This window comes from Dromaius novaehollandiae, chromosome 4 (assembly GCF_036370855.1).
Source record: "Dromaius novaehollandiae isolate bDroNov1 chromosome 4, bDroNov1.hap1, whole genome shotgun sequence".
NCBI lineage: Eukaryota > Metazoa > Chordata > Aves > Casuariiformes > Dromaiidae > Dromaius > Dromaius novaehollandiae.
Window position 1 is genome coordinate 57417578 of NC_088101.1, and position 17786 is coordinate 57435363.

The following is a 17786-nucleotide window of genomic DNA, read 5'->3' on the forward strand; positions in this document are numbered from 1 at the left end:
TGTGATCAGAGCAAAGCCATAGCACAAGCTCAGGTGGTTACAAAAATACACTGGAAGGGTAAATTGAATTTAGTAAATGCTTTTTTTGAAGGGTCTTCTTCTGAGAAATCCCTTCTCCAGTGACACTTGATTTGGTCAATTGTCAGTACCCCAAGAGGTGCTGTCAGAAGAAGGCACACCAAATTTCTAGACAATCTAGACTTCTAAATATATATCATTTATATATATATATATATATTTGTCTCTAAGCAAAGAGTGATGCTGCATCATAACTACAACTCTGCAGTGAAGGAAGGTTGTCTTGATGCCACTTTAATTTATCTATCTAAGCATCCTGCACATTAATTTTTTACCTGTATAAGCGGGAGCAGCATATAGAAGATATGCTTCTAGTGCCCCCATACACTTGACATCTCTTACCACCCATACACTTGACATCTCTTACCATTATATTAACCAAAAATAAATGTGAACAGCAGAAAAAAGGAGATTGGTTGTCTGTCAGAAAGCTAAAAAGCAAGCTATGCTTTCCAGCTGCAAAGCAGCATAGAAACAGACCCTCACGCAAAGGGAAGCTCACCTCCCTTGCTAGTTTGTAGCCAGGTAAATCCTGCTCTCTGGAAAATGCAGGTCTGTTTTCTGAGAAAAGGACTATTGCTTAGGAAGCTACTTGTGCTTTTCTTTTTCCTATCAGTTCTTGCTTCATGGCTACCCCCTAGTGTTGATATTGAACAGTTTCCAATTTTGAGATTACTAATGTGATCTGTAATCATTTGCCCTGTCCTGCTAAGAATTTAGATAGTCCTTTGTCTCAGTGCTTTTGTGAACTGCTTAAAATCTACATGATACTGACAGCATACTAGTGATGAATTCATACGTGAAGAAATTTGTGAGGTAGGATCAGTTCTTGCCTGAATAATGGCGTTTAGAAACACGTATATTTCTTGGAAGATCTACTTATTTTAATGACTAAACAAAGTATTTTTTATTTTTATTATTATTATTTTCTGGGAAGAAGGGAAAGTTTGGGGGGGGAGTTATACTGAATGATAGAAAAGTTTTAGAAAGACTGGGATCCTTGTGCATCACTCACAGAATTTTAAGTGAAGTTTGTCTTCTTTGCAGTGCTAACTGTCTCCCTCAGGTTAGCCTTGCTTCTATGAGGGCAGTCACACTGCAGCAAAAACAACCCTTGAGCTGCTCAAAGTTACAAGGTAAGCACAGCTCAGAATTTGCTGGGCTGCTTTAACTCCCTGTACAAAGCCATTCACTTTTTTTTTTTTTTTCCTTAGCTGGGCTAGTCTTGTGTCAGGTTAGTGAGCTGAATTGGCTTATGGGAGATCCAGCAAGCTCAAGATAGGCATGGAGAAGAGTGGACCTTGTTTCAATGAGGTATTTAATCAACTTGAGCTGTATTGTGCCACTACAGTCTTGCACTCATGCAACAGAGCAGGCAGAATATGTTAGTGATCCATATCCACTTCAGTACACAGTTGGATAGCTTATCTAAAAAAGCTAAGTTAAACTGGAATTGGGTGGGATCACAAATTCTTCTGGTTCCCATGTGGAAGGAAGTAAACTATGATTTTAGTGCTGCTGGGAATGGTAATGGCACATTTGGCACATTTGGCGTCATTTGGCACAACGTGTTCTAGAATATGCTGTAATGGCGTGGACAAATCCCTTATGCTCCTACCAAAGGCTGCAGTTCTGTATGCATAACATACAAGTTCGAGGACTCTTTGAAACAACTCCTTGCAAAGAGAGAAAAAAAAATTAAGCCAACGCTGGTCTTAGGATTACAAGCCAAAGAATGTTTGTACTGAGAAACCAGTGTAAAATGTGAAAAGCAGTAGATAAGCATACACTGTAACAATCCTATGTTTCTGTCACTGTATAAATGGATATGGTCCAAACATTCTGATCTTCGAGGAGTCTTTCTCTGACTTCTCAGAATTGTTTTAAAATGCTAGTCAAATAGCAGATAAAATCTATCTTTGTGGAAATTATTTACCATAAGGTGTCTCATAAAAGTTGAACAAGAAACTAAACCATAGAATAGGAAACAAAGCACTAGATCCAGTAAAAGATTTTTTTGCCTGAAGTGGGATGTAAGTGGAATTTAGGCCTTTGTCTTAAAAATGTGGTGCGAAAAGCTGGGCAGCTGCTGCAGTCAAGACTTCACTATTTGACTTAGTTGTGCTTTTGTACATGCCCAGAACTGACCTGTGTTTGGCAGGGGTGTGCAGATCTATGCCTAAACATGACTGGGTTCCGGAAATGAGTTGTTCTATTGCTTGAATCCACTGAAAGGAAAACCTGAGAAATAAATGCTTTGCAGGCAGTACAGGATGCAGAGTACTTAATCACAAAATGCGGTAGTGGCCAGTCAGATTTTGCAGACTAATGGTTAATTAGGGCATTTGTCACTCCTCAGGTCATTGTTCCCTGCACAGTTGCTGTGTTTTATGTACTTTAGTACATAAAATAGTTCTGGATGAACCAGAGCCCTTGGAACAAGGACCAGAACCCATGTCTGTCCCTTCTAGGTGGGCACCCACCTCTTGTACTCTTTCTGGATCACTGAATCTCCAGGTCATTGCTGCGCAGTGGCATACCTTCAGGAGGCTGATGGGGATGCATCCCCACCCTAGCATAGACTGGTGGTCAGGCTAGAAGGAGGGTAAATGCTGATAAAGGAGTTGGTTGCTTTTCCCTGCAAGCTCTGCCTAACCAAAAAGAACCCCCTTTATGCCTTCAACTATTCGGTTGACTGCATAGGACTAACTTGATAGGATGGTCACAGAGAAGGTGATTGGAAATGATGGGTTGAAATTTTAAGTGTACATGTTTTCTTTGATCAGTCAGACTGATATTTCCTTTCAATTAAGCCCGTTAATTATGGTGTGTAGGTGAAGCGAGGTATGTAGGGAAAGGCTGTATCTTTTATTAGACCAGTATCACTGCTGAAAACTCATTGTCAAGGAATATGATGGAAATTCATACCTTGTTTTACTTTAAATGACTAAGGGTGCATATATTAAAGGGGAGCAACCATGTACTCATGCGGGAGACCTACCCTCACAAATAAGTTATTTAATTTCTTACTATCTGAGAATCTCTCTGCATGCTAATTTGGTAGAAAGTTCGTTAAACCAACCTGTTTTATGGCTGATGGGTCACCATACAGCTGTGATCTGTTGAGGTCTTGCATTTCTTCCTGCTTACAAAGCCTTTCTAACAGTAACTTTTTGCCTTCTGTCACTGTATGCACTTTCTCTGTTAATAGTTTTTGAAACTGGAGTATGGTGTTTTCAGAAGGACTTTTCTTGAGTGGAACAGGTGACATCTCTGTGGACAAAAGCAAAGTACATTGTTAGTGTGCACAAGTCAATGAAATGCTGACTGAAAATCTAGCACATGCTAGATTTTCCTAATGCTGTCTTTCTGTTAGGTCTGGTGTTGTGTAAGGGGTCATTGCATAATGGCTAGTCGGAATGAAGCACACCTTTTTCTAAACATTACTCATGCTGATCTCTTATATTTAAAACTTTTGGCTTTGCCTAGCTACAGCATATTTACACTTTCATTTATTGTCAATTAGTTGTTTAATCACTTAGTGTTAGTCCTGTTAGTAGAGTTTGTGATGATGTACTGAGCAGGTTGAATTCAAAAATGTGGTGTTTAGATCTGCTTGTGTTCACAGAATCACAGAATGGTTGAGTTTGGAAGGGACCTCTGGAGATCATCTAGTCCAACTCCCCTGCCCAAACAGGGTCACCTAAAGAATGTTGCCCAGGGCCATGTCCAGACAGCTTTTGGGTATCTCCAAGGAAGGAGACTCCACAGTCTCTCTGGGCAACCTGTTCCAGTGCTCTGTTACCCTCACAGTAAAGAAGTTTCTCCTTATGTTCAGGTAGAACTTCCTGTTGCCTCTCGTCCTATTGCTGGGCACCACTGAAAAGAATCTGGCCCCATTCTCTTTCATCTGTCTGTAGACAAGACATCATTATATTATTAAAAATAAGGCGGGGCGAAACCCCTGAAATCTATCTTTGTCATACCTCGTTGGACTTTTTGACTAGGGCATGACAGTTCTGCCAGGAACAAAAACAGTTCCTGACCTTTCCTATATCAGATTGTGTACCACATATTTCTGTCCATCCCTTCACTTTTCTCTCTCAGTGATCTTGTAGCACATTTTCTTTTTGGTAACAACTGTCCTACCTGTTCTTCTCTTGTGCACATGATTTCTCCTCGTATTTACTGACATGTGGTGTAACACACGAAAAAAGCACATCCATCGCTATGATACCGTCCTTATTTTTTTCTGAGAAACATAGGTTATTTAAACAGGTTCTTCTTTCTAAAATCTTCTTAAGTTTTTCTGGCATTTGATCAAAGAAGAATCTGTTCCCAATGTTTCCCTCATTTTTAGGGATAAGGATTGAAATAAATTACAGTTTTCTATCAGGTCCACGTTTTGATCAGGAGCTTTCTTTTGGGGATTGTTGAATGTGAGAGAAGAACGTTAATTTGGGGGTTGATGAAAGAGGAATTTTTTTTAACTGTTTGAGTAATTGAAACTAGTATCTGGCATTCAGTTCTGCAGCAGTGTATGGATACTTTAAAAAGGCAGAAGGCTCTTACCATCATTCCATGCTTTTCTCTTGACACCCAACGATCCTGTGTTTGCTGTAACTTCTCCCACTGAAACTTATAAGAGAAAAGCAAGGTAACTAGATATTTTGCAAAGAGATCTTAGAAGCAAAGTCAGTTGCAAATCAAAAGGCTTTATACTACAGAAGTGGATGTACTGAGACAATTGACTTGGAGCAATAGGAATCTTCTAGACAAATTAGGTGTTAGTTTAGCACCCAGAATCAAGATGGAGGCACAACTTTACTTTAAGGATGCCTGGAGCAGTTTAATAATTACAGCTATTTTTCTAAAGCTTATTTTTTTCCTTTTTCCTGCATCGGCATTTGCAGCACAGACAGATTGCACAATCATTTCCTATTATGCTGAAATGTAAAGCAGCCAGGTTAGCTCAAATACTCTTGGTGCTGACAAATTCCATCCACAGAGGGTAGAAATAAGCATTAATATCTTCAGTTTCTGGAATTGGAAGAAAATGTCTATCTTAAGAAAGTCATCTAGCACTAGCCCATGGCAGATGTGAAGCAGCAGTGTGACCTCATAACTGTGGATTTCTTTCCAGCCTCAACTAGTGGTGCTAGGAAGTTTGATGCAAGCTTCTGGACAGCACATCAGGGCTCTGATTCAGGGGTGAGGGCAGCTGGCTTTGGGATGGCTGCAGCAGTTTCTGCTCCAGCTGTCCATCTTGCTTGTGCTGCAAAAAATGGTTCAGCTCCTCAATTAACATTTTTGACATTACAAATTATTATCTGGTATATTGAGAAAAATCGTAATTAGTTCAGGTTTACCATAATTCATTAAGCTATAAGCTGCAGCGGTTAAATTGCTTCTACACAAGCATCTGACCTGCCTGGAACAGGGATGGCTGCCTCTGAGAGCTGTAGTGGTTAGCCAGTAATGAGAACACTTACAGCTGGCACAAGGTAAGCTGTTGCAATTCCTAAGTCAGAGGCCTTTGGATACCAAAATAGAAGCAAATTCCATTTATAAAACCGAGTTTGATTCTGCTTTAGCAAAATGAATATAATAATTATTAACAATCACATAAACATCACTGCCCTGTTTTTTTTTCTCTCCAGGCTACAGTGTAAATTGAATTCAGAGAAGTTTGCTTTTTTGAGTCCTTGTATTTGACTTGATTGTTACATATTTGCACAGTTCTAACTGGTTTTGGGCCTGCGGCTCTCCATCCATAACATTTTACATGCCTATTTGATCACCTGTATAACCTGTCACTTTGTCTAGCCCCATTTCACCATATCTCACTTGAGCTTACACAAAGATTCTCCAAGAATCTTGTTGAACAACTTCGAATGTTTTCAGCTTTTGTTAATATTCTTACTCTAAATTCCTCCAAAGACCTTTTCTGTTCTGTGAATACTGCCTGCTTGACCATGCAGATTACAGGCTCTTCTTTTATTTTCCTTAGCCATTCTGGGCCCGTATCTCACTTCTGTAGCATGGGTCAACAGGCAACTTTAACTTTCATTTTAAAAGCTGTAACTCATTACTGAAGTCTTTAGTACCTGATAGGAGGCTAGAACTTTCACATCCCCAACTTGATGGACCTAGAGGCTGCCTTCTTAAGATGCAGTCAACTTCATCATAAAACCTCATTTTTCTCCTGGGATTACCATGATGTTCATTTTCTTTCTGCAGTGCTCGGTATTCGTACTTTAAGTTCTTGTACTTTGTGCGACATTGTTTCCAGTCTCTGTCTATTCCACGTTTCATTAACCTTCTGGCAATTTCCTCAAATATTTCCTTATTTCTTGTGGCTCCTTCAAGCATTTGTTGTATCTTTGCATCTGACCATATGTTTATCAGAGCTCTGACTTCATTATCACTCCAGTGTTTTCCTGCTCCGGTATCATTAACTGTAATAACTTTAAAGTGATTTTGTGCTTCATCCAAGGGAATTTGATTGTCTGAAAATATAAATGAAACAATAACTGAGTATTGCTGAAAACACAGAAATAAAAGTAAATTTGTAGCTAATGTTTCAGTAGCAAGCTGGAAGATTAATTAACTTTTATAATTATCTCTTGTTATGAAAATCTTTGAACTTTGCAATGTGAATACCCATCTGTGGTCAGACTTTGCTTAAATATGCAAAATGTGTAGCAGGTTAAATCTCTTGTTCCTTGAAGGTATCTAAAATTCCAGATTTTTGTCAGTGTAATTTTGTTACTGATTCTAAAAGGGATGTATCAGAGTGTGGCACACAGAAAAGCAATAGCCTATAAGCTTTAAAAGCAACAATGTATCCACAGTGATACATTGAAAATAGCTTTCCAGTATGGTTTCAAATTAGAAAGAGAAGACAAAATACCATGCAAAGGAAAATGCTACCAGTTCAACAGAAGAAAAAATATTCTATTTACAGCTGTTTACAGGTAGGTAGATGCTAATCATAAAATAAGTTGAACTAGAGTATTAGTGCAAATTTTGCTCATGCTTGGGAATGGAGATATGAAATTAATTCTTAAGTTTAGTGATAAAGTTAGACTGAAGTCAAAAGTAGATAAGAGAAGCTGTGTTTACAGTAGAGATTTTGCTGCTCTGGCTTTTGGTATTGGAATTACAATGGAGTTTTGTTTCAGAGTAAATGCATGGAATTAAATACTCACCGGTTCCAACTATCCGCTTTGCTACTGGTGTACAAGATCTGTCTTCTGAGGTAGTGCTTAAGGAATCATCATCTATAGAAACATGTAGTTTTAAATACAATTGATTTAGACAAATAAATTGCTAATACTATTCTCATGTTCTGCAGGTAACGCTTAAATTAAAAATGTCATAAACCATTACTCTTTGAGGCAACAGATTCTAACGAGGTCTTCTGCCACATGCCTCCCTAAAATCAAATCAATACAAAGAATATTGTATCTCATAAGCTCTGTCTTTCCTTCTGCCCCACCACTCCCAAAAAAGTAGCTGTGGATGCTGCATGCAAGTTTAAAATGCTTGATTAAATATGTAGGCTTATGTGCATGGTTTGGATCTTGCATACAAGTAGATTTGCATAACATGTTTGCACACATAGCTTAGCACAGGCATGCCTGCCATCTTTTTCTTAGGTAAAGTGGGTGGAGCAGGTATGGTGAAGCCTTGGTGGCATTTGTAAGGGTGCACTCCTGTGGATTTGCTCATGCCTAACAGGGACTGAACTGCAGCATTTCCCTTAGTGGAATAATTCATAAAGTCCTCTGCTGTTTTCATAAAATGCACAGGGGCCTAATCTCCTAAGACCATTGCCCTCCTTTCAAGTTTGGAAATTGTCCACTTGGTTCAAATGTTACTGGGAGGAATGACAGGCACAGGTACCCGCACGCAGACCTGCACAGGCAGAGTGATTGCATAAGCTTCATTTCATAGTGTTGAGTATGGATTTTCCCAGATCTTTGTGAACTTCCCTAATACATCGGAAAGAAACTGGAAAGAGACATTTCCTCCTTATTCCTGCTTCCTCTGTTCAGGTCACCTGTTTATCACTAAATAGTCATTTAGAGTCCATTTTAATAAGCTACCATGGTGGGTTTCAAATCTGGGCTCTGAGGTGTGCTTATCCCTGATTCAGGAAAGGAGGAAGGGAACAGATGTTAGATTTTTGCGGGGAAGGTTGCATACTTTTGCCTTTCTTTAGGAGAGAGCCATGTTTATATACTTTCGGATGAAAGGCCAGTCTTTGATGTAGAACTTTTGAGACAGAGAGAACATAAGCAGAAGAAAAGTTGGAAAGCAAACAATTCATTAGTGCCTTTGTGGAAGTCTTTAGCCTTAATGTAATTTGCATCTTCTGTGTGCAGGAGTGGCTCTGTCCAAAGCCATTCTATACAGCTTAAATGAGAAAATCGCATTTTGGGGAAGATGGAAGAACTCTGTTTTATTCTACTCGCACCTGAATTCTCTTCAAAGTTATTTTGCAAACAGAATAGAAACGTCATTATATTCTTTCTCTTCATGTCTACATAGCAGTTACTTTTTTCTCAGCAAAGCTAAGCCTACAATAGCTTTGCTAGCAGAAAAACCTCTCCCTTCAGAAATAAAATTCTGACTGGGCAAGAGCTCTCTGAATTCTTGAAACCACCTATGGACATCGCAACCCACCTCTGCTGACTCTGGTCTCATTTTCTCATACCCTCAGGTTTCTATTTGTGTGTGTGGACTTCTCTGAGGTTGAAAGTTCATTTTTGTGTGGAATTACTTTTTGGCTTGGGATGGAGGGGAAGATTAATTCTCATGGTTTTGAATAGTTGGATGTCGTAGACAAGTATCTTCAAAAAAAGCTTTCAGTAAAGGATAGAAGTAAATACTCTTTGTATGTTTTGAAAAACAGTGTGCATGGTTTAGAACTGTTGGAAATAGGGGGAGTTGGTAAATAAGCAGTGGATCATTTGATGTACCCTTTATAATGGTACTTGCTATAAATACACAAAGTAATGCTTAGAATTTATAATTGTTTTGTAACAGTTTTGTATAATTGTTTTGCTGTATCTTAAGTGATTTGGCAAATACTTGCTTTCATAACCAATATGCAGATTTAAATTTTATACATAAGGAAAACAGAATCAGAAATTAAACTCCCATGATTCTATGTGTGATTTACTTGTATGAGGAAAAAAAAGTGTTCTTTCATAAGTAGCTTAATCCATAACTCTCAAGAAAAGTCTTGCATCTCCCTTTAACACTTGTGGCTGTTGGAAATACAACCGTGGACCAAAGGGGAATGATAGTTCTGCTCCTGGGTTCTTAAGTGTTTTTTTTAACTATGTTCCGTAAATTCATTGCTTTCATTCTCTCATTCTCTCAGCCATGCTGCCTCTCTAATCTTTTTCTGCTGTTGGCAATGGCATGTGTGTACCACTGAATTCAAGTGATTACTATCCTCAGGTGGCTATTACATGACAAGAACAGAGAACTCGTTTATATAATAAGGCAGTCCATTGATTCACATGACATTTTATTCTGTGTCATTGTGTATGAACCGTTCTCTTTGCATTAGTGTGACCTTGCTGTGTCTCTGAACTTTCAGGGACAGAGTTTTACATTATCCTCAATGTAGCTTGTGTTTTCTATGTGGTATTGCTCTTATGGAACTGCTTTAACGTTGTCCTCAATTTATATGCCTTTCAGTTGTCTTTCATAATTTATCTTACATCAAGAACAACTTATGTAAACAGTTGTAAAAGCTGTGTTGGTCTCTGAACATCCAAACTCCAAACAACATAATCACTAAGAAGGAAGTTTTTGCCTGGATCACAGAAATATTGCCTTACACAATAGAAATATTCTCATAACAGAAGCTTTCAAAGTAGAAGGACAAAGAATTATGGTTCACAGAATCACTATGATACTATATTTTCTGTTGTTTGCATTAATTTGTGGACATAAATAGTAATACCCTAACAGTATATTTTTTTCCAGAATGTCAGGCCAATAGGTTTCCAAGCAATCTCATTTTCTCTAATGCATTTTTTTTTCATGACCTTCCATGGTTTCTATGCTCATTAGTTCTAGAAAATAATTATCCTTAACATATTAACATACGTTAACATACTAATGTTTTCCAGTGTCTAATTTTAACATTTTTAATCAAACAAATCCTCTTCTCCTGAATACTTGATACTGAATGTATGGCTTTTACATATTAGTAAAGCTCTGGTTTCAGTTTCATGTTTAAAATAATTGAGAATATCTATGGCCATTGCTGGAGAGTGAATAGAATGAAATTAAATGCACTATCCTATCATGAATTAGTTTGAAAAGACAGGTGAGGCATAAAATCCATTTCTGAGGCAGCTATTTAGCATGCCATTTCATCCTCCCTAGTAATTATTTATGGAAAAAACTGTATTTGTGTCACAATCAAATGCAGAAGTTTTATCATATCTGGCATAATAACTATGTTTTCTGGGGAAGTAAATTTTTTTTAATAGTGGGAGGAAAGGAGAGATAAAAGCTTATGCATTTTTGCACTATGAAAACAAACAAACATGTTTTATCATACCCAGACATAGAACCAGTATAGTGTGTGGGACTATCTTATGAATCTTAGAAATGTGCAGTTCCCTGTAAAGTAGAATGCGCTGTTATAATCATGAGTACACCGTTGACCTACCTATGTCAATTGTCTCCTTCTTTATTTGTGTGGCTTCCAGAGCTGCCTGGGTGGAATTAGTGAAGTCCTCCTCGTCTTCGAGGATTTCTGTGCAAAAAATTTATAGAGTTCTTGTTAATTAAAAAGGCCTTCAGTTATGTTGTATCACCAACTTCAGAAAGTCTGCAATGATGATAACTACTGTTAAAGTTTTCATATTTTAATTCATTAAGACTGTCACCTCTCTTCAGCAGTTTGCTTAAAAGCCTAATCTAAGTACTTCAGTTTGAAGCCGTAGATTAAAATAAATCCAGAAAACCACATAACAGTTGCTCAAGGTCAGTTTATGAATGAAATGTGCAAACCCTAAGTTATTTAAACCTGGGTTAGGGACTTACAACCACAGTCACAGAACCCTTCCACAAATTCTGTGAGACACATATAATAACTGGTGAACCTGTATGCAGCAGAATGGGAAGATGGTGACTTTCATAAGGGGTGTCTTCAACACATAGTGAAGTCATTGAAAGACTCCCAAGTGACTTCTGTCAGGAGTCACTAAATTAGACCCCCAAAGGACACGGTTGCTTTCATTGATATTGCATTATGGTGCTCTGCCTGGATGATTGATCTGCAAGACTGACTGCCTGCTTGATAAAGGCAAAGCACTAAATTCCTGTCCTCAGAGCATCAGCATTTCTGCAGCTGGTGGAGGGGTTTACGTCACACTGTCAGGGCTCAGGGCCTGGGCAAGCAGAGAGCCATGGCCCCATGGCCCTGCTCTCACCTTGGTGGGGAGGAGAGCTCTGCCCCTCTTCCATTGGTTCCCTAGTGTTTAATGGAGAACTCCACCCCTTTGCCCTGGCAGATGATGCAAGTAGGCTTTTGGATCCTCATTTCCAGGTGAGGAAACTGGGGTACAGAGATTAAATGCTGAAGGCCACACTGTGGATCAATGGCAGCAGTTTCTGGCTCCCAGCCTGTTCTCAGTCCATTCAAGAATATTGCCCCTAAATGTTGAGTAATAAAGTATATTCTATAGCTGTGACATTTTATTAAAAATTATCCTCCCAAATCAAAGTGGGCTTGTTTGTGTCAGACATTCTGTATGACATGACCAGCATCATGCTCTTTTTTTTTGTAAGCCAGGAATATAGAGAGCCTGGCCTGGCCTGGCTTTCTTCTAACCACAGTTCTGAGTTTTGGGGTGGTCACGAGAAGAGAAAGGCTGAGCCAAACAGAGCAAACGATCAACAATTTCTCACATGGATAAAACACAGCAAGCAGTTCCATCCACCTTGTTTAGTCAAACTATAGACTTTTGCCAGCAAACAGGCTTATCCTCTACTTTGTATTTGAAGCATTGCTCAAAAGGCCACCAGAGCAATGCTGTAGATCTGTTTTACTCCCTCAGACTGATACAAGCTACACTCCCCTTTGACACTGTGTCATTGTCACTATGTATCCTCTTTTCTGTGCTCATGAGGGAAGATTAGGAATTTGTCTCCTAATCCTTACCCTCATGTGTGCCTTGTGTAGTATAAACAGGGAGTAGAGAATGCCAAAACTAGGGAACGCTTCTTCCCTATGTGGCTTGTGTTAACTCTTCAACAGCTTGCAAATTTGCTGCAGTCTCACACAGATCTGTGGAACTGGATGCAAACAACTCTGGCTGCACAGTTGTGACTTTGTGTCTGCAGACTGAGTGTGCCTCAGGCTAAGCCAGTGAATACTCAAGGACTTCTGCTGTGGCACTTTTCTGAAACATTCTTCTTGAGAGGAGTTGGGAGCAGATGTTTTAAAACATGATATTTTGACTTTATGTCTGTACTTTTAAAAATTCCAAGCACAAGGCAGCAACCAAAGTGGCTGAGTATGTACAGGTTTAAGATCTTAACTTTAAGCAACCACTTTTTGAAAAGCCCTTGCCTACTGGCAGTATCTTGGCAGTATCATCACTTCAATTTTTTTCCTGAGAGGGATATACAGTAAAGCTTATGGGGCACCAAGAATCCTAAAAAATAATGACAAGTCAGTTGTTTGAAGCAAAATACTTTCTGTAGCTTTTTTTAAAGCACAACAGGATACTAACATTCTTTAGAATCCTTTTTTCATGCTCCAGAGATCTGTTGTGTGGCAGTTCAGATTTAATCAAATATCACAGATTTAATCAAAAATCACACAGTCTGTGGTCATAGTGGATATTCTGTGACACATTTGGAATGTATATGTATATGGAGTTTGCATTGACCACTCTTACTTGTGCAAATTGATACAATCAGATCTTCTGAATAGATTTCTGGAACCAACCATCCTTAAAAGTGATCCAAGGAAATAAAACCTGTTAGTCAAAATGACTAAATATTGTTTTATTTCCAGATTGATTTAATATAGATATTTGTTACCAGAAAAGAGAAAATGGTGGCAACTCTAGGCTGCTTTCTTAGACGCTTTTTGCCAAAAACTAAATGTTTTTTGTGATTGATACAATGCTTCTGCACCCTCTGCTGGCAGTCTGTTGAGGAAGCTACTTCAGTGCACTGGAGTGAGGGAAATTTCAATTAACTTGCAGTCTATAGAAGAACTTCTAAGGATGCATTTGTATTTCCTCCTTCTCAGGTGGCCATTCACTATTCTCTGAGTGTGAATACATTTGGGCAGGGGAGAAAAACAACCCAGTGAAACATCAAATAACTGGATATTTTCCTGAAACTGGTGTGTTGTCTTTTGACTGATACCATCTGAATATTTTCCTTTACAGTAGAGTATGGCAAACCTGATTGGACTTTTTATAAAGATTGACAGTTGTGATGGCATTACAATGATTAATAATTCAGATCCACGTGTAGGATCATGAGAAGCACATGCATTTCTGTGCATTTATGCTCTTCTGCAGCAGCCAGAAAGCTGATGTCTGCCCAAGTTAGCTGGTACGTTTCTGGACAAGGTGTGCCCATAGCTCTGACTACAGAGTAAATTAACCCTATGGATCAGTTAGGAAAATGCTGTGCTGTGAAACCCCAGTGCAAGGTTAACTGAATTGCTAAACTCTTATTTATATCAAATTAAAATTTTTTTGCAATTTCTAAAAAAAAAGTCACAGCTGAATGTATATATAAATTATAATTACATTCTTGTTGAGAAACAGTTTTCTATGGAAGTTAAGTTGAAAACAGAATAGTCTTTAAGAAGTCACATCCTAAAGGCTATAGATTGCCAGAAATCTACTGAAATCAAAAAAGCCATGTAATCTAATATCCTTGTCTGATTGCATTTTTCACTATTTATCAGCAAATGAACTTATGAATACAAAGATGCATAAAATCTCATAAACTACCACTTTTTCACTTGAAATTCCTTTGAACTATCCAGGAAAGGCATGTGCCACAATTCAAAAATAATGGGCCTCCATGATATTGGAAGGTAAAAAATATACATCTTTTCTCTGCCTTATTTAATGCCTTACTATGTTACCATAAATAACATTAAAGTCTAAGTGGTTTTTATCACCTGTAATTAAAATGATTTTAGTCTGTATTCATATAGGAACAAGGGAAAGAATTTTGGAAAGCAGAACTGCATCACATCAAGATAGAGTGCTGTGTTTTTGCTTTTTTTCCACAGAAGTTAGAACTTCAGTAGGATAGGCTGAGCCAGAGACACTTGTAAAACACTTGCTATTTTAATCCTCGCCCACAAAATCAGATTACAATTTAAGTAATTACAATACCTAGAAACAAACAAAAATTGCTATTGAAATATTTGAGAAGGGAAATGGTAATTAAGGTAGGCTATAGATATCCAGTATCCACAAAATACCTTAAAGGAATGTTGAAGTGGCAAAAATGAGTACACAAATCTTTACTGGAAATATTCAGTTAACATATTTTAATTAACTGGTTTAGAAGATCCAGAAAGTTACAGTGTTGCAGAGCTATAAGCAGTTGAAAACTGTCGGAGGACAGTGTAATAGCACTATCAAAGCTGTGTTTTATTGCAGTGTCTTACTGCTGTCCATATATGTGTAGTAATTTTGCTTCTTTCCAGAGAAAATGTAATATGATGCATTTTACAGGCAGTCTTAACTGATTCCCACAAGTACTATTTATGATTTCTTATATATTTTGTCTCAAAATGAGGTCCCTATAGGAAATGCACTCTTCATGACAACCTGTTTTTTCCCTAATAAATGCCTCAAGTGTCCATGGTGATCTGGCAAAGGCCAATTATATATATTTTTTGTTATTAAATTTAAATTAATAAATTACATTTTCTATTCTTGAATGGTAAGGCAAGAATACTATTGTCCAGTATACCTCAAATTACTTCTCATGATCAACCATATCTTTACTTACTTGTCATAGCTGTTTCTTTTGTTTTATGCAGAGCTGCCAGATTCTCTGGAGTACTATTTACAGTAACATCATCTGTCAGAAGATTTTTAATTTGACATTAAAACCTTTCATGTTCACATTAGACCATTTTAAATTCTGTAACACTATACCTTAATGCCTTATTTATGAGCATATTCTGCCTCATGCTACTATAGAAGATCATGAGGTAATCTTTACTGTGAAGTGTCCAGTCTGTCAGCCTTCCAGAGAGACCTTCACACATGTCTCTAGCTGAATGTTAAACTCCCATTTCCCCTGAATGTTGAGTTTTCAGATGTAAATCATAATGTTCCTTTGTAAAGAACATACAAGTTTCATATTCGGTGGTCAGCATAAAATAGATAGTGATACTCTTAGATGAAATTTTGATCCCCTGATGTGAGCATTTGCAAAATTGCATTAAATATTGATCAAGTTTTATTGTGAAAAAGAGAATACCACATTAATTTATGCATAGGATACTGAACAATTCTAAAGGTTGGCAAGGCATAGTTTCCGTAAATGAAGTAATACATGGCGCTCAACTTGCTTAGCCCAATAGTTTCTTCTTCCTTACATCCTGGACCTTGAATCTTTGAAAAAATTTCTTACTAGACTGTTTTTATAAAATTTAGCAGAGCTTACTGTAAATGTATACATATATGCCTGTATTTATTAAATGTATGGTTATCACTATGATGTTATGTCCTGTTTAAAAGCTTTTTAGGTCTCTGCATTTTCTAACTGTCATTTTAGCTTACTAAATTTAGGGATTTGTATGAAATAGAACTTTCCAGTTTACCTGAGTCAGAAACTTTCTTTATATCTGCAACCCGTAGGTCTTCTGACATATTACTAATAGAGTCCTCTTCACCTGTGTCTCCAGGCATTTCTGTGTAAATAATGCTATGTTAATTAGGGTACCACATTAGTGTACCTTACAAGTACTATACAAGTACACAGCTGTGTCAGACCACAAATTCCCTCTAGCCTAGGATCCTGTTTCTGCCAGCAGTCAGTAGATGCTTAAGAAAAGAGTCTAGAAACAGGGCAGTTGTAGAGTGAAGCTGCCCCCAGAACGCTCCACTAGTTTTCAGCAGCCTGTAATTTAGGTACTTCCTCAGGCAGAGACTATATACTTATATTTGTGTTACCCACTTCTTCTCTTCACTTATTAACTGTTAGTCTTATATTTGGCAACCATAATATCAGCTACAGAATTCTACAGTCTAGAATTCTTACTGTCTAATAAACAGTTTTCATTTTAATTTCTTAAATGTTCTTAAACAACAGGCCTATTTCTGGCTGTACATGCCAATAAAAATGTTTAAACTCCTGTGTGGTGTAGGTACTTCAGTCTTCTCTAATTCTGTGTTAACCCATCCATTAGCAGGTTATCCATCAATAACGGCACAAAAGATAAATTCAAGTTCCACCAGCATTCTTTGTGACTATTTTCACATTAGTCATTTATCTCACTGGTTTGGGAGTCTTGCTGCAAAGACCGGTGGAGCTGGGCTATTTGGGACCACAAGAGAAAGGGAGTTTAAATGTTAATACATAACTGATGTCTACAGCTACAGACTTCTTTTGCTCATTATCTTCATTTTTCCAGTCACACAGTCTGACCATCTCTGCGACCCATTTTTTATCTAAGCTGGAAACAATCTCTTCTGTCATGATTTTAATTTGGATTGGTCTCTCTATATCTGTATCTTCTGACCTACATGTTGATCTCTTTTTTCCCTCTTTCAAGTATACTCTGTTTCTCAGTTCTGTTAAAAAAAAATTGTTTGGGGCAACTACTCAAATGTCAGAGATTACCTTATAAGTAAAGTGAACTACTGGTCAAATGAGTGACTTTCCATTCAGTGTTTTTCTTCCCCAGCAAATTGTTTAATCTAGCTGGTTGGCTTTTGCTGGTTATTTTAAGGTCTCTATAGTGCTGGAAAGCTAAAAATTTTAAATGATATGGGTAGCTGAAGTACTTACCTATGCAGTCCTTTTTTGATTTTGCTTCAGTCCATTCTGGAGGCCTCCCACTTTCATCATTATCTGATTTACTTGCTTGTTCCATGGTGCTGTGCCCCAGAATAGCATCCAGTTCATTAAAAAATTTCATACTTTTACTTGTACTCCCTGAGTCTTGGGCACTTTTTACACTCTTGTATTCATGTTTCAGATTTTTATATTTTGTCCTGCACTGCTTCCAGTCCCTGTCAATTCCAAAATTTTGAAGTCTAGCAGCAACCTGTTCAAATATTCTTTTATTTCTCACTGTCCCCTCCAGTTGCTGTTGGATACTTTTGTCTGACCATATGCGTATCAGAGCTCTGACTTCATTAACAGTCCAGTGTTTTCCTCCTTCATTTGCTACTGTTGGAATAAAAGTCGGTGTTTTGGAAGCCTCTATTGCTGACGTTGGATTACCTGCATCGCGTGGGGTAGGGGAGAGACACAGATACAGGTTACCTGCATTAGGTAGTTGGGGTGGGGAAAGGACAGAGAGAATGAGAATGAAGTATTCTGTTTCCTAATGGCTTTTCTCTCCAAAGAAAGATGGAACAAAGGTGACAGTAAAGTAAAGGTATTTGTCAGCATTTTGTTAATAAAGACATCATTTTTTTTCTCTTGAAGATTATATTAAGATAGTT

The 17786-nt window shown here is 37.8% G+C and overlaps 2 protein-coding genes across 7 annotated transcripts in view; one reads left to right on the forward strand and one right to left on the reverse strand.

Annotated features, from left to right (window-relative positions):
* PAICS (phosphoribosylaminoimidazole carboxylase and phosphoribosylaminoimidazolesuccinocarboxamide synthase) overlaps positions 1-17786 on the reverse strand; it is a 43963-nt gene that overhangs the window by 17731 nt on the left and 8446 nt on the right. For 2 of the 6 annotated variants that reach the window (XM_064511122.1, XM_064511125.1), the window contains 7 exons: positions 17125-17562; positions 15935-16024; positions 10781-10867; positions 7290-7361; positions 6186-6587; positions 4651-4716; positions 3161-3351 (listed from right to left, as the gene is read on the reverse strand). In XM_064511122.1, the coding sequence (XP_064367192.1) occupies positions 3161-3351; positions 4651-4716; positions 6186-6587; positions 7290-7361; positions 10781-10867; positions 15935-16024; positions 17125-17562 (1346 nt within the window). Of the gene's footprint in view, positions 1-3160; positions 3352-4650; positions 4717-6185; positions 6588-7289; positions 7362-10780; positions 10868-15934; positions 16025-17124; positions 17605-17786 lie in introns of all 6 variants that reach the window. The other 4 variants (XM_064511121.1, XM_064511123.1, XM_064511124.1 and 1 more) reach the window with 3 other exon arrangements.
* The window catches only part of PPAT (phosphoribosyl pyrophosphate amidotransferase), a 51334-nt gene that overhangs the window by 6925 nt on the left and 26623 nt on the right, over positions 1-17786 (forward strand). The window lies entirely within an intron of this gene.